This window comes from Oncorhynchus nerka, linkage group LG8 (assembly GCF_034236695.1).
Source record: "Oncorhynchus nerka isolate Pitt River linkage group LG8, Oner_Uvic_2.0, whole genome shotgun sequence".
NCBI classification, from domain to species: domain Eukaryota; kingdom Metazoa; phylum Chordata; class Actinopteri; order Salmoniformes; family Salmonidae; genus Oncorhynchus; species Oncorhynchus nerka.
The window spans coordinates 47,796,658-47,816,165 of NC_088403.1; the positions used below are offsets into that span (position 1 = coordinate 47,796,658).

Consider the following 19,508-nt stretch of genomic DNA (forward strand, 5'->3'; position numbering starts at 1 on the left):
CACCGTCACCCTCCCGAGGCCCTTCACTTATTAAGACGGTCGCTTAGCAACTTTCACAACACAACAGTGTCGCTCTCCAACTTGGCACTTAGCTCTACTTATACCCGTGGTTTTACAACGTGCGTCTGTGTGCATTTGTTTGAGGGTGTGCTCGAAAGGTATATGACAGATCCTTCTCAGAAAACAAATATATATAGTCCCCTGGGCTTTTTAGAATAGCTTATTCTACAACAACTAAATATCGAGACAAAATACAACAGATTTTTTTACAACACATTAATTCAGCTGCAGCATAATCCCGACACTGGAAAAGGAAACTCATGTGAGGTTTCTGTGTGAAACCGATAATCCACCTGTAGCAGTTAGTTTGCCCTCTAGTGGTTTCCCTGGATTTGCAGACAGACTACACCGCAACCAGCAACAGAGAACTTGCAAAAACAATCGTTCTTCCTATACAAATATTGCCATCATTTACCCCCCCCCCCCCCCCCCCAATCGGCCGTGCGCAGTAGATCACTTGCTAGGTGTCATGTTGACTCGCTGGGAAAGGAATAGGAAAGTACAGACCGACGTTTGTGTTGGTCTGTCATCTCGTTCACGATAAAAAGACGTTTGCAGTATTCGTCTTGTGGTTACAGAAATTATGCTAACTGCTTAACTATTTTAATACATTCAGAAACTACAATATTCACCATGGCTTTACAAAAATATACATTTACTGATGCATGTATAGCGATGCCATGGTACCAGCTTGGCACTTGCAACAATAAAAAAAGACTAACACGAGGTAAACAGAACACTCCCCTAGAGCAACATATGATTGATGTACATTCAACACAACACTGTGCTCATCCAACACACAGGGCCTGGTCTGGCTGTGGTGGTCATCTGAACCTGAGAGCTTTTACAATTACATTTGGAATTGGAAAGCTCCCTGCTAGCATTGTAGCACATTACCTTTCAATTGTAATAGCATGTTAGCATTCACAATAGTTTGTACCTTGGCTTCGAGACTGGGGAAACTGTAATTCGCTGAATCCAAGGGACAACTCAATATATCGATTGCCATACTTTTAAAACAGAATAAGTACTACTAAATTGTCTCATATTGGCAGTTTGACGTTTGGTTCAGTCCAGACGGGGGTTTGAGATGGGCTACTTCACAATCAATCAATCACCACCGGCAGTGGTTCCTCCTGCGCCCCCTCGTTGGCTGGGCTAAGTGGTCCGGCCCACCACACAGTCAGAGCGTTGTCCTGTCTGACCTCTGGGGTAGGTGATAACATCACGACATCTCCCTCAGAGCCCGAGGAGTCTCCATCACTACTGTCCCCCGGGGAGAGGAACTGGCGCTGCCCGCTGGACGACACCAGCAACGGCATGAAGGGGTGGACACTAGGGGGAGAATGGAGGGACGAGAGAGACGGGACATTGACAGAAAATAAGAGCGATATTGAAATGACAAATATGCTGCTGCCCCCAAACAGCAAGTGGGAGACCACTTCTAAAAATCTACATATTTAGTATATTAAATAGATTCAGCAGGCAAACAATGCTAATACAATCCTGGTAAAGCCTACCTGATGCCGTTGGTGCAGTCGCTATGGGCCTGGAAGTGGAGCTGAGGCTGCAGTAGCTCCTGGTTACCATCGGGGGGAGCTGTGAGGGTGTCCCACACTGACACCACCCCCCCTGTGTCACCACTCAACAAGTACCGGCCAGACCTACACGCACACGGTCAGCATTAACAACTACACACACAGAGACAGACCGAGAGATGGTATAATATGAAGAGCAGTTGTGAAGAGTTTAATCTCTGAAATTGTGAAGAGTATAATCTCTGAAGTTGTGAAGAGTATAATCTCTGAAGTTGTGAAGAGTATAATCTCTGAAGTTGTGAAGAGTATAATCTCTGAAGTTGTGAAGGGTTTAATCTCTGAAATTGTGAAGAGTTTAATCTCTGAAGTTGTGAAGTGTTTAATCTCTGAAGTTGTGAAGAGTTTAATCTCTGAAGTTGTGAAGTGTTTAATCTCTGAAGTTGTGAAGAGTATAATCTCTGAAATTGTGAAGTGTTTAATCTCTGAAGTTGTGAAGTGTTTAATCTCTGAAGTTGTGAAGAGTTTAATCTCTGAAGTTGTGAAGTGTTTAATCTCTGAAGTTGTGAAGGGTTTAATCTCTGAAGTTGTGAAGGGTTTAATCTCTGAAGTTGTGAAGGGTTTAATCTCTGAAATTGTGAAGAGCATAATATGAAGAGCAGTTAAGGGTGCAAGGGTATTAGGTGCTAAGTCAAGGGTTTGTGAAATGGTGGAACGGGGACAGGGGGCATTGGCGGGCTGCGGTTAGCTGTGAGAGTAGCAGGAAGACAAGATGCAGGGTATGAACTTACGGGTCCAGGTCGAAGTAGATCCGCTGGTTGGTGGCCACATTCCTTTTCAGAGAGAATAGAATCTTTCCCGGGTCCCTCAGGTCCCAGCACAGAATCTCTGGGTCCTACACACACACACACACACTTGTACAGCTAACCCTGTCGGGACTCAAAATCCTATTTTCCCTAACCTCTACGAAATAGTATTTGACCTTATGGGGACCAACAAAATGCCCCCAGTTGGTGAAATTTGTGTGTGTTTAACTATTCTTGTGGGGACCCCATAAGAATAGTTAAACAAACACACACACACCTCAAGACTTACAAGTTAAATAATAACACTGATAGAGAATGTGGGAATGAGTGCGTAAATACAGTATGTGTTTTAGAAAACCACCACATTCTCCACTGTGACACTGTACTCCTCCTACCCAAATCTCTCTCTGAGTGGTCCGTTTTCTAAAGGACAACTCTTTTAAGCCCCATGTCTCCCTTTGAGGTTGTGTTTGCGTTCGCTCACCTTGCGACCCCCAGTGTACAGGTAGTGTCCGTCGGGTGAGAAGGCGAGGTGTGTGATGCCCCCGTGGTGCCTGGGCGGCAGCAGGGCCAGCTGAGAGCCATCCTGGCAGGAGTAGAGGCCTGCGGTGCGGGAGTACGAGCCACAGGCGTACACAGACTGGCACGGGCTGAACGCCATGCAGGAGATGATGCCACTCTGACCCTGACCCTGCTTCTTCACTGGGGAGGGAACACACACTCAGCGTCCACATGGGTTCAGATCAACATATTAAGGACCGTTTCGGTTTGCGCTGCTGGTATAACTAATGGATCTAGGAAAACATGTTTTATTTCACCAGGTAAGTCGACTGAGAACACATTCGCATTCATAGCAATGACCTGGGGAATAGTTACAGGGGAGAGTAGGGGGATGAATGAGCCAGTTGGAAGCTGCTCTTACTCTTAACATAAGTGCCATGGGATGTTTAGTGACCACAGAGAGTCAGGACACCGGGGTTAACACCCCTACTCTGAACATAAGTGCCATGGGATCTTCAGTGACCACAGAGAGTCAGGACACCCATTTAACATCCATTCCGAAAGACAGCATCTTATACAGGGCAATGTCCCTAACCACTGCCCTGGGGCATTGGGATATATACAGGTTTTTTTTTAGACCAAAGGAAATACTGCCTCCTACTGGCTCTCTAACACCTCTTCCAGCAGCATCTGGTCTCCCATCCAGGGACCGACCAGGAACGACCCTGCTTAGCTTCAGAGGCAAGCCAGCAGTGGGCTGCAGGGTGGTGCAGGGTGGTATGCACATAAGAGCATTTGATGCAGCTGCGTTGGAATTATTTGATCACTTGAAAGAAAAATACTGCACTTACCAGGATCCCCTGTGTTTATTTAACTAGGCAAGTCAGTTAAGAACAAATTCTTATTTACAATGACGGCCTAGGAACAGTATCCCTTGTTCAGGGACAGAACGACCGATTTTTTACCTTGTCGGCTCGGGGATTCGATCTAGCAACCTTTCGGTTACTGGCCCAATGCTCTAACCACTAGGCTACCTGCCGCCCCATTTATAGCTGACATTGCAAATTATAACGGATATTACTCTATCTACACTGTAGAGAATGATTGAGCAAATAGCACTACACAGCTGATTCAAATAATCAAAGCTTGATAATGAGTTGGTTATTGTAAATCCGATATATATAGTGCTAGGGCAAAAAAACAAAAACGTGCCCTCGGCCCAGGGCCGAGTTCGGGAAACCCCGATCTAGTCTACTAACCTACAGTGGGCCTTTCCTCACAATCTCTTCCAGGCCTGTCTGTGTAGAACACCCTGACTGTCTTGTCGAAGCCGCAGTAGAGCTGTGATCCGTCTGGGGAGAAGCAGAGGGAGTGGGCTGCGGTCAGCTCGTCCAGATGGTTGTAGGGCCTGAAGCTGGCACGCAGGTCCCCGTAGAACGCATCCCAGATATGGACCGGGTTATCACGACTGCTGCTGGCTATACTAGAGGGGGGTGGAGGAAAGGATGGATGGAGAGAAGGAAAAGGGATGGAGAAGGATGGTTGGAGAGGAAGAGATTGGACATGGAGGGAGTTTGAGGATGGGTGAAAAAAAGGGGTGGAGAGAGAAGAGGTTGAGGGAAATGATGGAGGTAGAAAGGAAACAAGTGTGGGTCACAACAGGACAAAGGAAGAGTCATTTTTCCATTTCACTTGAAAAACACAGACACTGCTTTGTGCCAGATCCATCAGAGAGGACATTTCAGTACTTCACTCCCCAGTCACTATTTCAGCTTGAATTTCATTCAGCCCCTCTTATCTATTCACTAACAGTTTGTTGCTTTATAATGGACAAAAAAACGAGCCATCAACAGACAGACATACTGTATGGCTTTTCAACTAACAGAACTGCGGGGGGAACCTAACAGCCCAACATAAACGCTTAAATATCACTGTCTGAACTGAGGCTCAATTAGCCAAGAGGAAATTAGCCTGGGCGGCTCAGTGCTCTTATGGCACTGTGTCTTTGTTCTGTCTGTTGGGAATCCCCTCATTAGAATGGAACACCACAGCTAGCCTGGACACCGGCCCAGAAAGCAATTCAAAGGAGGAACACCAGTGACCATTCTACACTCCACAGGAGGGTACAGCACATGGCTTTAGGCAGAGAGAGGGAGGGAAAGAGGGAGGGAGAGCAGGAAAGAGGGAGGGAGAGCGTGAGAGAGAGGAGGGAGGGAAAGGGGTAGGTAGAGCGTGAGAGAGGAGGGAAAGCTGGAGATAGAGAGAGAGAGAAACACAAAAAGAGAGAAATATGACAAAAACAGCCAAGAATCCCACTGCCACTCACAGACCCTCACCACATGCTCATGTTTTTACTATCTCTACCAATCAGATCTTAGTACATTCCCCAGACACCCAAACAGGAGTACGCCTTGTCCACCTGTGAGCATGACGCAATGATGTCTTCTAAACATACGGTTCATTTGACTCCCCGAACAAATGTTTAGGAAACGTTAGGGCCACGTCATCCCACCTGACTGACTCCACTCCGTAACCCTCAACAACACCAGACAAAACATCATGCTGTCTGAACACACAGACGGAGTTCACATGGTGGGTCAGCTCCGACTAGCAACCTCGTCCCCGTTACCCTGGCTCCTCTCAGGGTCCTGCTCTCACGGGGTTCATCCCTCAGACAATCATCTCCTTGGGTCGTTCACGCTCTCAACCTCCACTCCCCCCTCTCTTTCGTCAACTCCCTTTCCTTTTTTCTCATTCTCTCCATTTCTTCTCGCTGTGAAGAAATGTTTTCTGTTCCGTGTCGTTTATGGTTTGATCCTTCACTCCTTGTGTACTGTCCCCCTTCCACCCAATGACCCCGCTCTCTCTCTCATTCCCCCTCCTTCTTCTAGTCTAGAGGATATGTTGCTTTCCTCGCTTCGTGCGGTGGACCACAACCAACGCTGGGCACTGATCAGAGAGGAACCATCGGAGGCAGTGTGAGGAGGGGTGGGGGGGGGGGGTTAAGCGGTGCGCGCTGTTGGTAAGGAGGCCTCGTTAGCGGCCTCCTTACCAACCCGTAACAATGGCATTCTCCACGGTAACGGCACAGACGGAGTCATAATAATTACAGTGCTTTAATGAGGCCCTTTAAAAACAGTCAGTTCTGTTAAAGCCGCAATATGTAACTTTTTGGGAGCCCCAAACAAATAGCCAATAAGTATTCAAACACTATTCAAACATGCCTCGCAAAGGGGGGCACCTACAGTATTGGTAGACGGGTGAAAATAAAAGCAGACATTGAATACCCCTTTGAGCATGGTGAAGTTATTAATTACTGTCACGAATATTACCGAAGGTGACTCCCCTTCTTGTTCGGGTGGCGCTCGGCGGTCGTCGTCGCCGGTCTACTAGCTATCGCTGATCCGTTGTTCTGTGTTCGTTTAGTTCTGTCTAATTGGTATCACCTGTTTCTTGTTTGGTTGTTAGGATAGGGTTATATATAGTCTGTTCAGCCCGCTTCTGTTTCGTGCGGGCTTGTTCTCCTGTTTCTTTGTTTGAGTGTATTTGGTTGGCATTTGGGTTTCACGCTGTCCGTTTATATTTCTGTTCATTTGTGTTTCCACTTTTGTACATGTTATGTTTCCAGGACACTAAAGCGTGTTGTTTTTCCCACATCCTTTGCTCTCTGCGCCTGACTCCACACCTCTTCACTCATTTACACGTAACAGAAGCCCGCACCTTCTATGGAGTCAGCAGGAGCAGCGACCACTCCTCTTCCCACTATGGAAGAGCGAGTTCAACATCACACGTCCATCCTCCATCGCCTAGGATCAGCGATGGATCAGATGATGGAGAGGATGGATCGTTGGGAGAGGAATGGTTTCCCTACTTCTACCCCACCGACCCTCCTACCAGCAACTCTACCATCTCTCCCATCTGGATCCGGTTCCAGCGCTCTGCACATGACGCCTCCGAGGAATTACGATGGAGCAGCGACGGGGTGCCAGGGATTCCTGCTGCAATTAGACCTCTACCTGGCCACCGTTTGGCCGGCCCCCTCGGAGGAGGAGAGAGTAGGGGTCCTCATCACCTGCCTGACCGGTAGAGCCCTGGAGTGGGCTAATGCGGTCTGGAACGGGCCCGACTCAGCGAAGGACAACTACCCGGAGTTCATCCGCCGTTTCAGGGCCGTGTTCGATCACCCTCCAGAAGGTCGAGCGGCGGGTGAGAGATTGTTCCATCTTAGACAGGGGACGAAGAGCGCGCAGGACTTCGCGCTGGAGTTCCGGACCTTGGCTGCGGGAGCAGGCTGGAACGACAGGGCCATGATAGACCATTACAGGTGTAGCCTGAGAGAGGACGTCCGTAGGGAGCTGGCCTGTCGGGATACTACGCTTAGCCTGGATGGACTAATAGACCTGTCGATCCGGTTGGACCATCTGCTAGCTGCTCGTGGACGTTCCGAAAGGGTCCTGTCAGTTCTACCTCCTGATCATCCTGCCCCTATCCCGATGGAGCTAGGAGGGACTGCGTCAAGGGAGATCGGAGGAGGAAGCTCCTCCTGTACCAGTTGTGGCCGGAGAGGGCACACGTCTGGTCGGTGCTGGAGGAATTCATCTGGGAATCGTGAGGGCAGGCAGAACACTCATCGGTCACCCCAGGTGAGTAAGCACCACACTCTCCCAGAGTTTCCTGTTGGTCACATGTTCCTATTAATTTGTTTCCTTAATTATTCTCCTTCTCTCAGCATAAGGCACTGGTAGATTCAGGCGCAGCTGGAAACTTTATAGATCGCGGACTCGCTCAGAGGTTGAGGATTCCGTTAGTAAAAGTAGACCCCCCTTTTCCCGTGCACTCTTTAGATAGTCGACCATTAGGGTCAGGGCTGGTAAAGAAAGCCACAATTTCGTTGGAGATGATTACGCAGGGGAATCACAAGGAGCGAATTAGTTTGTTCCTTATCGATTTACCTGCATTTCCAGTTGTTCTGGGGATTCCCTGGCTAGCTATTCATAATCCTACGATTTCGTGGAAACAGGGAACTCTACAGGGGTGGTCTGATGAGTGTTCAGGCAGGTGTGTAGGGGTTTCCATCGGTGCGACAACGGTGGAGAGTCCAGACCAGGTTTCCACCGTGCGCATTCCAGCTGAGTATGACGATTTGGCTATCGCTTTCAGTAAAAAGAAAGCGACCCAATTACCACCCCATAGGCAGGGGGATTGCGTGATAAATCTCCAGGGTAACGCTGCACTCCCCAGGAGTCATGTGTATCCTTTGTCCCAGGAGGAGAAGGTGGCTATGGAAACTTATATCACCGAGGCTCTGGGACAAGGGTACATTCAGCCCTCCATGTCACCTGTCTCTTCGAGTTTCTTTTTTGTGAAGAAAAAAGATGGTGGGTTACGTCCGTGTATTGATTATAGAGGTCTAAATTCCATCACAGTGGGTTTTAGTTACCCACTACCTCTCATTGCTGCAGCAGTGGAATCATTTCACGGAGCGCAGTTCTTCACTAAACTGGATCTCAGGAGTGCTTATAATTTGGTGCGTATTCGGGAGGGAGATGAGTGGAAAACTGCATTTAGCACTACGTCGGGCCATTATGAGTACCTCGTCATGCCATACGGTTTAAAGAATGCTCCAGCTATATTTCAATCCTTTGTGGATGAAATACTCAGAGACCTGCACGGACAGGGTGTAGTGGTGTATATTGACGATATTTTGATCTACTCCGCTACACGCACTGAGCATGTATCTCTTGTGCGCAAGGTTCTTAGACGACTGCTGGAGAATGACCTGTATGTGAAGGCGGAGAAATGTGAGTTTTCCAAACAATCAGTTTCCTTCCTGGGTTATCGCATTTCCAGCTCTGGTTTGGTAATGGAGGGTGACCGCATAAAGGCTGTGCGTAATTGGCCGACTCCGACCACGGTAAAGGAGGTGCAGCGGTTTTCGGGATTTGCCAATTACTACCGGAGGTTTATCCGGGGTTTTGGTCAGGTAGCTGCCCCTATTACCTCACTGCTGAAGGGGGGGCCGGCGCGTTTGCAGTGGTCAGCAGAGGCGAACGGAGCTTTTCATAAGTTGAAGGCGATGTTTACTGAGGCGCCGGTGTTGGCACATCCGGACCCTTCTTTGGCGTTTATAGTAGAGGTGGACGCATCCGAGGCTGGGGTTGGAGCGGTGCTCTCACAGCGTTTGGGTGTGCCTCCGAAACTCCGCCCCTGTGCCTTTTTTTCAAAGAAACTCGGGCCAGCGGAGCGGAATTATGATGTGGGGGATAGGGAGTTGTTGGCTATGGTTGAGGCCCTGAAGGTGTGGAGACACTGGCTTGAGGGGGCTAAGCACCCTTTCCTTATCTGGACTGACCATCGCAACCTGGAGTATATCCGATCAGCTAGGAGAATGAATCCTCGTCAGGCAAGGTGGGCCATGTTTTTCACCAGATTTCGTTTCACTATCTCGTATAGACCAGGTTCCCTCAACACTAAGGCTGACGCGCTGTCAAGACTCTATGACACTGAGGACAGGTCCATCGATCCTACTCCCCTCATTCCGGCAGCTAAGCTGGTGGCACCAGTAGTATGGGATGTGGATGCAGACATCGAGCGGGCGCATAGGGGGGAACCTGCGCCTCCACAGTGTCCGGAGGGTCGTAGGTACGTGCCGCTGGCTGTCCGTGATCAATTGATTCGATGGGCTCATTGTCTACCCTCGGCGGGTCACCCAGGTATTTATAGGACAGTGCGAGGTCTTGAGAGGAAGTACTGGTGGCCCACTTTGAGGAGGGATGTGCGATTCTATGTTTCCTCCTGTTCAGTGTGCGCCCAGAGTAAGGCTCCTAGACACCTGCCAAGAGGTAAATTACAACCTCTTCCCGTTCCACAACGGCCGTGGACCCATCTTTCGGTAGATTTTCTTACTGACCTCCCCCCCTCTCAGGGTAACACTACAATCCTGGTCGTTGTGGATCGGTTCTCTAAGTCCTGCCGTCTTATCCCATTGCCCGGTCTCCCTACCGCCCTACAGACTGCGGAAGCTCTTTTCACCCATGTCTTCCGGCACTACGGGTGCCCGAGGATATAGTTTCTGATCGGGGCCCCCAATTTATCTCCCGTGTTTGGAGGGCATTTATGGAACGTCTGGGGGTCTCGGTCAGCCTGACCTCAGGGTATCACCCGGAGAGTAATGGTCAGGTGGAGAGAGTTAACCAGGAGGTGGGTAGGTTTCTGCGGTCGTATTGCCATGACCGGCCAGGGGAGTGGGCGAGATATATTCCCTGGGCAGAAATAGACCAGAACTCACTAAGCCACTCCTCTACCAACATGTCACCATTTGAGTGCGTGTTGGGGTACCAGCCAGTCCTGGCACCGTGGCATCAGAGCCAGACTGAGGCTCCTGCGGTGGAGGAGTGGGTACAGCGCTCTAAGGAGACCTGGAGGGCGGTCCAAGAGTCATTACGCCAAGCGAGTATAAGGCAGAAGAAGAGCGCTGACCGTCACCGCAGTGAGGCCCCAGTGTTTGCACCTGGGGACAGGGTCTGGCTCTCGACCCGAAACCTGCCTCTCCGCTTGCCCTGCCGGAAGCTGGGTCCACAGTGTATAGGGCCATTTAAAGTCCTGAGGAGAATAAATGAGGTTTGTTATCGATTATTACTTCCTTCTTATTGTCGTATTAACCCCTCATTTCATGTGTCTCTTCTCAGGCCGGTGGTAGCTGGTCCTATGCAGGAAGATGAGGTTCCGGAGGTTCCTCCGCCCCCTCTGGACATCGAGGGGTCCCCGGCGTACAAGATACGAGCTATTCTGGACTCGAGACGCCGGGTGAGAGGCTTGCAGTACCTCGTTGACTGGGAGGGGTACGGTCCGGAGGAGAGGTGCTGGGTCCCGGTGAGGGATATTCTAGACCCATCTATGTTGAGTGAATTCCATCGCCTCCGTCCGGATCGCCCAGCGCCTCGGCCCCCGGGTCGTCCCCGAGGCCGGCGTCGGCGCGCTGCGGGAGCTGCGCGTCAGGAGGGGGGTACTGTCACGAATATTACCGAAGGTGACTCCCCTTCTTGTTCGAGTGGCGCTCGGCGGTCGTCGTCGCCGGTCTACTAGCTATCGCTGATCCGTTGTTCTGTGTTCGTTTAGTTCTGTCTAATTGGTATCACCTGTTTCTTGTTTGGTTGTTAGGATAGGGTTATATATAGTCTGTTCAGCCCGCTTCTGTTTCGTGCGGGCTTGTTCTCCTGTTTCTTTGTTTGAGTGTATTTTGTTGGCATTTGGGTTTCACGCTGTCCGTTTATATTTCTGTTCATTTGTGTTTCCACTTTTGTACATGTTATGTTTCCAGGACACTAAAGCGTGTTGTTTTTCCCACATCCTTTGCTCTCTGCGCCTGACTCCACACCTCTTCACTCATTTACACGTAACAATTACACTCTGGATGGTGTATCAATACACCCAGTCATTACTAAGATACAGGCGTTTTTCCTAACTCAGTTGCTGGAGAGGAAGGAAACTTCTCTGGGATTAAATTAAAAAGGAAAAAAATGTGGCAAACAAATGAACTTTATGTCATGAATACAAAGCGTTATGTTTGGGGCAAATCCAACACAACACTGAGTACCACTATTGATATATTGAAGGATGGTGGTGGCTGTTGTAGTGACTGTATTACCACCACACTGGCAGTCATGAGTCACTCAGGCTCCCGAGTGGCACAGAGGTCTAAGGCACAGCATCTCAGTGTTAGGTGTGTCACTACAGACCCTGGGTCGATTCCAGGCTGTATCATAACCATTTGTGATTGGGAGTCCCATAGAACGGCGCACAATTGGCCCAGCATTGCCCGGGTTTGTCCGGGGTAGACCGTCATTGTAAATAAGAATTTGTTCTTAACTTACCTAGTTAAATAAAAAAATTGACCGTTGAGTTATGGTTATCTCCTCTTATGCACTATGCATATGTATTACTCTTTAACTTAACCCCTAGCTAACATTAGCCAGCTAGCCAGAATTCCTAACATACCATACCTTTTGCAAATTCGCATAATAAGAATTGTAATTCGTAACATATCCTACAAAAATGGGTCGTGGGCAAACAATTTTAATACATACCAAAACATTATACGAAATGGAGTGTCTCGGATTTATGTACAGAAGAATACGAAATGAAGGAATTGTCAGTAGAGCTCCGAGACAGGATTGGGTCGAGGCACAGATCTGGGGAAGGGTACCAAAAAAATGTATGCAGCTTTAGAAATCCAAGACCACAGTGGCCTCCATCATTCTTAAATGGAAGACGTTTGGAACCACCAAGACTGTTCTTAGAGCTGGTCGCCCAGCCAAACTGAGCAATCGTGGGAGAAGGGCCTTGGTTAGGGAGGTAACCAAGAACCCGATGGTCACTCTGTCAGAGCTCCAGAAGTCCTCTGTGGCGATGGGAGAACCTTCCAGAAGGACAACCATCTCTGCAGCACTCCACCAATCAGGGATTTATGTTAGAGTGGCCAGACAGAGGCCACTCCTAAGTAAAAAGGCACAGGGCAGCCCGCTTGGAGTTTGCCAAAAGGCACCTAAAGGACTCTGACCATGAGAAACAAGATTCTCTGGTCTGATGAAACCAAGATTGAACTCTTTGGCTTGAATACCAAGCGTCACGTCTGGAGGAAACCTGGCACCATCCCTATGGTGAAGAATGGTGATGACAGTATCATGCTGTGGGGAAGTTTTTCAGTGGCAGGGACACTAGTCAGGATCGAGGGAAAGATTAACAGAACAAAGTACAGAGAGATACTTGATGAAAACCTGCTCCACAGCTCTTAAGACCTCAGACTGGGGCGAAGGTTCTCCTTCCAACAGGAATGGCTTCAGGACAAGTCTCTGAATGTCCTTGAGTGGCCCAGCCAGAGCCCGGACTTGAACATCTCTGGAGAGACCTGAAAATAGCTGTGCAGCGATGCTCCCCATCCAACCTGACAGAGCTTGAGAGGATCTGCAGAGAATGGGAGAAACTCCCCAAATATAGGTGTGCCAAGCTTGTAGCGTCATACCCAAGAAGACTCGAGGCTGTAATCGCTGTCAAAGGTGCTTCTACAAAGCACTGAGTTGGTAGGCAACAACATCTCCTCCCCGCTGATCCTCAACACTGGGGCCCCACAAGGGTGCGTTCTGAGCCCTCTCCTGTACTCCCTGTTCACCCACGACTGCGTGGCCACGCACGCCTCCAACTCAATCATCAAGTTTGCGGACGACACAACAGTGGTAGGCTTGATTACCAACAACGACGAGACGGCCTACAGGGAGGAGGTGAGGGCCCTCGGAGTGTGGTGTCAGGAAAATAACCTCACACTCAACGTCAACAAAACTAAGGAGATGATTGTGGACTTCAGGAAACAGCAGAGGGAACACCCCCCTATCCACATCGATGGAACAGTAGTGGAGAGGGTAGCAAGTTTTAAGTTCCTCGGCATACACATCACAGACAAACTGAACTGGTCCACTCACACAGACAGCATCGTGAAGAAGGCGCAGCAGCGCCTCTTCAACCTCAGGAGGCTGAAGAAATTTGGCTTGTCACCAAAAGCACTCACAAACTTCTACAGATGCACAATCGAGAGCATCCTGGCGGGCTGTATCACCGCCTGGTACGGCAACTGCTCCGCCCTCAACCGTAAGGCTCTCCAGAGGGTAGTGAGGTCTGCACAACGCATCACCGGGGGCAAACTACCTGCCCTCCAGGACACCTACACCACCCGATGTTACAGGAAGGCCATAAAGATCATCAAGGACATCAACCACCCGAGCCACTGCCTGTTCACCCAGCTATCATCCAGAAGGCGAGGTCAGTACAGGTGCATCAAAGCTGGGACCGAGAGACTTAAAAACAGCTTCTATCTCAAGGCCATCAGACTGTTAAACAGCCACCACTAACATTGAGTGGCTGCTGCCAACACACTGACACTGACTCAACTCCAGCCACTTTAATAATGGGAATTGAAGGGAAATGTAAATATATCACTAGCCACTTTAAACAATGCTACCTTATATAATGTTACTTACCCTACATTATTCATCTCATATGCATACGTATATACTGTACCCTATATCATCGACTGCATCCTTATGTAATACATGTATCACTAGCCACTTTAACTATGCCACTTTGTTTACATACTCATCTCATATGTATATACTGTACTCGATACCATCTACTGTATGCTGCTCTGTACCATCACTCATTCAAATATCCTTATGTACATATTCCTTATCCCCTTACAATGTGTATAAGACAGTAGTTTTGGAATTGTTAGTTAGATTACTTGTTGGTTATTACTGCATTGTCGGAACTAGAAGCACAAGCATTTCGCTACACTCGCATTAACATCTGCTAACCATGTGTATGTGACAAATACAATTTGATTTGATTTGATTTTGATTTGAGTTATCTATGCATAGTCACTTCAATAACTCTACCTACATGTACATATCACTTCAATTACCTCAACACCAGTATCCCCGCACATTGACTCTGTACTGGTACCCCCTGTATATAGCCCCGCTATTGTTATTTACTGCTGCTCTCTTACTTGTTTGGGGGTATTTTCTTAAAACTGCATTGTTGGTTAAGGGCTTGTAAGTAAGCAGTTCTATACCTGTTGTATTCGGCGCATGTGACAAATACAATTTGATTTGAGTAAAGGGTCCGTATCTTTTCCCTTTTTTTTTAGCTAACTAGGCAACTCAGTTATTAAGAACAAATTCTTATTTACAATGACGACCTACCCTGGCCAAACCCGGATTACGCTGGGCCAATTGTGCGCCGCCCTATGGGACTCGCGCAATGCCGCCGGGGGTACGAGATATAAAAAAAATGTGATTCACATTTTCAAAGAGTCCATAAAGATTTTCCAACGGGGCTATGCAGTTTCTCCCGACGCCACGTGGGTACACTGCAGCATTCACCGAGAGGCTCTTGCTGCCAAGGGAATGCCTGACAGCTTGAAAGATGTTTTGGACACTACAGTGAAAATGGTTAACTTTGTTAAAGCAAGGCCCCTGAACTCTCGTGTATTTTCTGCTTTATGCAATGATATGGGCAGCGACCATGTAACGCTTTTACAACATACAGAAGTGCGCTGGTTATCAAGGGGCAAAGTATTGACACTTTTTTAAATTGAGAGACAAGCTTAAAGTTCTTTACTGACCATCATTTAACTTTTTCTGACCGGTTGCATGATGACGAGTTTCTCACATGACTGGCCTATCTGGGTGATGTTCTTTCTCACCGGAATGATCTGAATCTAGGATTACAGGGACTCTCCGCAACTATATTCAATTTGTGGGACAAAATTGAGGCTATGATTAAGAAGTTGGAGCTCTTCTCTGTCTGCATTAACAAGGACAACACACAGGTCTTTCCATCATTGAATGATTGTTTGTGTGCAAATGAACTCAAGCTTACGGACAATGTCAAATGTGACATAGCGAAGCACCTGAGTGAGTTGGGTGTGCAGGTACTTTCTCAAAACGGACGGCACAAACAACTGGATTCGTTACCCCTTTCACGCCCTGCCTCCAGTCCACTTACCGATATCTGAGCAAGGGAGCCTCATTGAACCATGCTGCCGATGTAAGTTTTGATTTCTAAGACATCCTAAGGTTTGTATCATTCACAACTAATGTTGCCAAATAACTCTAAATCTAGTGTATAGGACCCGTTTCAAATTATCACTCTTACACTGAACATAGCCACTTCACTTGCGTACTCTCGTTCTGAAATTGGAAAAATATCCTTTCTATTTTATTCACCTAAGTACAATTATATTCTTCTCACGATAAAATTATAGAATATAAAATAAATGGCAGGGGACTTATAAGCATATCTTGTCTGCTAAATGAAAAGGCATACGGTTCGGCGCATTGCCAGATAACACAGTAGGCCAACTCATTCTGTTCTTCTCAAATACTTTTCCTTCATATAATAATGTTTCTTATGACATGGCTAAAACAAATAATGGCTTGCATCCGCGCAGGCCTGGAGATAAACGCGTTTATGTTCATTAATGGTCAATTACCGTGAGACTGGCAGTCTTTTGCATGACAATAACCGGTTGACAAAATTTCATGACCACCACAGCCCTAGTGGTAGCTGCATCATGTTATGGGCATGCTTTTCATCGGCAAGGACTAGGGAGTTTTTTTTAGGATAAAAATAAAGAGAATAGAGCTAAGCACAGGCAAAATCCTAGAGGATAACCTGGGATCAGTCTGCTTTCCAACAGACATTAGGGAGACAAATTCACCATTTATCAGGACAAGAACTTAAAACAACAACTAATGCACAGTGGAGTTGCTTGCCAAGACGACATTGAATGTTCCTGAGTGGCCTAGTTCCTGAGTGGCCTAGTTACAGGCTTGAAAATCTATGGCAAGACTTGAAAACGGCTGTATAGCAATGATCAACAACCAACTTGACAGAGCTTGAAGAATTTCTTATAGAATAAATGTGCAATTATTGTACTATCCAGTTGTCCAAAGCTCTCAAAGACTTACCCAGAAAGACTCACAGCTGTAAAAGAAAAGTTGATTCTAACATGTATTGACTCAGGGGTGTGAATACTTGTGCATTTCATTTTCAATAGATTTCTAAAAACATGTTGGGGTATTGTGTGTAGATGGGTGAGAAATCTATTTCATCCATTATGAATTCAGGCTGTAACAACAAAATGTGGAATAAGCCAATGGGTACGAATACTTTCTGAAGGCACTGTAGCTTAAAGAGATTTTTTTTTAAACATAGGAATAATCTCCAGCACCACCCTAACATCAACATGTGTGAAAATGGCACATTTCTATGTTTTGTAGTAAAAAAGATAGAACGATCAAGTGACCAATGACATCATTAACCAATTAGTAGGCAATGCCTACTCAAAATTGATCAAAATCACACCGATGAAGTCATTGGAAACACTTATCTTCCTCTATCGTTTAACAATAAAAGATAGAAACGCACCATTTTCACTTATGTTGAGGTGGTGCTGGAGATGATTAATACAAAGTGGAACCATTTTGAAGTCTCCCTTTAAAGCTGGAATCATTCAAGCTGGAATCCATAGCAGTGAAATTGCCACGTCCGTTATCGATATTAGAACAACAACAAAGACGTTATTTCAAACAAAGAACTGTTTTTACCACCCCCTTAGAACCTCATTGAAGGCGTGATAGAACAGCTGAATATGTAATGATTTTTTTGGGGGGGCTGCGGTGCGTGACGTTCCCCAGCAAACAACAAAAACAGAAGCAGGATAGACAGTGGAACTGCTAACCCTACTGCGGATTCCATCTTTAAAGTACTTTGTGACAACTGTTGACATAGAAAAAAATGGCTTCATAAATAACGTTCGATTGATTGAACTCACAAGCAGGAGTCAGGGTCCAGGGAGCTCATCTTGGGGTACCAGCAGTAGTCATAGATGGTGTCCCCCTCTGCCATCTTCAGCACTGGACTCTGCAGGCGAGGGAAGGGGAGACACGAGATAAATACTGTGTTGATCTCCAAGGGGAACCTAGCCGTTTTAGTCAGTTACCCTGTGGTGTATTCATTACGCAATAAGTTTTGCAACAGAAAACAAGCGTTTCTATTGGACAAATTCAGGTTGATCTCTCTGTGTTTTGTTGGCTTTTTAGTGAATTAAATCTCTGGAGCCTCACCATCTCAGTGAGCAGGTCCCAGTTGTAGCTATAGATCTCAGGGGGGAGGTTGTAGACACGCAGCACGTTGTCTGCACTGTTGGTCAGGATGCACAAGCCATCTGGGGCCCTGGAGAATTAACAGTTACTTCTTCAGATAGCCTGTAAAGCAAAATGGATCCTAAAGCCACGTAATCAACCAAGGAACAATATTTTAAGAGGGAGTTACCATTTGCAGCCCTTGAGGTAGTTCTCAGGGATGCTGGAGTACTCAGCCCAGGAACCAGTCAGCATCTGGGGGTCCTGGCTGAAATCGAGACCCAGACTGCAGATAGGAGAGAGGGGATAAGAGTAGGCCGCAGTACATGAGAAATATATAGATGAGGACAAACAAAACAGTGGATGGATAATTTAAATGTTTGGACACCCAAATATCATCGCCGAAATGTTTCTTCAAACCTCGAATCTCAGTGTGCTTAATTTTTTTGCTTCTAAATTATTTATCTAGAATAATCCTAAAATTCTTCACATACTTTTGTCCTTCGCTGGTGCTTTCTGCTGAGCTTTCCTGTTCCCCCTCTTCCACCTTCTCCTGTCCTCCCTCTCTCGTGCCATGAGCCTCACAAGGACCTCCATTCTCATGGCATTCTACTTCTTCGGCTCCTGCGTCTTCTTCTCCTCCTTCCATCACACTTGGCTGGTTGGCCTCTGTAACAGATATGGATAAACATTATGAGTTAAATACTATTATTCCATTAAGTCAAGAGGCTAGAGGCTATGTTCCCCATCTTCTGTCTTTAAAAAACCCTTCTTTTTTTAACAAGGAATGTGAATCAAACATATGATAAGCATTGACTTAGAATATTTAGAGAGATGCACACCAGTGAAGGAAGCTTTTCCTGAAATACAACAACTGGTAACAACTTTACCTCCATTATGGGTCAGTACAGCCAAGTCTTCCTGCCTAAATCCTGCCTGTTCTATGGGTCCTCCATGTGTATCAGGGGGGTCCAGGCTGAGACTCAGCTCCAACCCATCTCCACTGAGCCTAGGCTGCTTAGCCACTGGAGGGGCCTCTTCTTCTTTATTCTCCCCCAGTTCCAAGCACTCACCCTGGGATAGAGGTGGAGCTGATTGAGGAGGATCACTTTCCGCCTCTGCCTCCCGCCCAACTCCTGCCACATCCCCACTTTCACCCCCCTCTACTGGACCAGACATCTCTCGATCACTATTTCGTCCTATCCTTCAGTGCTTCCTCTCAAATCTTCTTTCCCCCGGTGTCACAGTGCTGAGTTGTATATCCTGCCTCCCTGGTGGTCTGCCTGTGTCAGACGTTAGTGTGGTAGATGCTACTAGGGTGCTTCTTCCTGCACTGTGGATGTCAGTCTGGTTGTGGTCATCACAGCACGGGACACTGGAGGGGTAGAGGGGTTGGCAAAGAGAAATTGAATGCTAACACACTACATCATGGGTACACGTCAGATAAAACCCATCTAGGTAGCTAACAAACATATCACCAATCATTCAGCAATACATCATATCGACAAAATTACGCCATCAAGTGTTGTTAGAATGATATTTAATGCGAGGGTTGGATAAATGACGGCTAGTTTAGCAATTAGCTAACTAGCTACTACAAAACATTAGTTACAGATGGACAACTAGCGATGCTAAGTAATGTTAGCTAGCTACCTCTTTGGTCGGCCTTACGGTTTTTCTATTAGGTTTCACAGCCTCTTCGGCAAAGGCGAAACTCTTTACTGAAATTGAGTATTCGAACGAGAACAACGTAGCAGCACACTGGACTTGGATAGCAGCAGTCACGAAGTCATGCTGCGAATTCGTAAACACAAGACACCGCCATGTTACGTTCACCAGAACTATCGCGAGACTTCAAGCTAAACATAGCCCTTCCTCGGAAGTAGGGGGCGACTTTTTTTTACGAT

General features: G+C 47.2%; 1 protein-coding gene across 1 annotated transcript; it reads right to left on the minus strand.

The window, feature by feature from the left end:
* Positions 1-647: 647 nt before the first annotated feature.
* LOC115133459 (WD repeat containing, antisense to TP53) lies at positions 648-19,491 on the minus strand. Its single transcript, XM_029666707.2, has 11 exons — positions 19,255-19,491; positions 18,492-18,976; positions 18,096-18,270; positions 17,792-17,887; positions 17,584-17,692; positions 17,292-17,380; positions 4,162-4,385; positions 2,886-3,103; positions 2,387-2,490; positions 1,581-1,724; positions 648-1,395 (listed from the first exon to the last, which is right to left on the minus strand). The coding sequence occupies exons 2-11, from the start codon at positions 18,778-18,780 to the stop codon at positions 1,167-1,169; spliced, it is 1,677 nt and encodes a 558-aa protein (XP_029522567.2). The 5' UTR covers positions 18,781-18,976; positions 19,255-19,491; the 3' UTR covers positions 648-1,166.
* Between the last annotated feature and the right edge of the window lie 17 nt (positions 19,492-19,508).

Excerpts from the sequence above, each read along its gene's own strand:
- LOC115133459 (XM_029666707.2), bottom strand. The coding sequence starts at position 18,780 with ATGTCTGGTCCAGTAGAGGGGGGTGAAAGTGGGGATGTGGCAGGAGTT. Across the intron at positions 17,888-18,095 it reads AGCACCAGCGAAGGACAAAA|TCTGGGTCTCGATTTCAGCC; the intron begins GTATGTGAAGAA and ends TCCTATCTGCAG. Across the intron at positions 17,693-17,791 it reads TACCTCAAGGGCTGCAAATG|GGCCCCAGATGGCTTGTGCA; the intron begins GTAACTCCCTCT and ends TTAATTCTCCAG.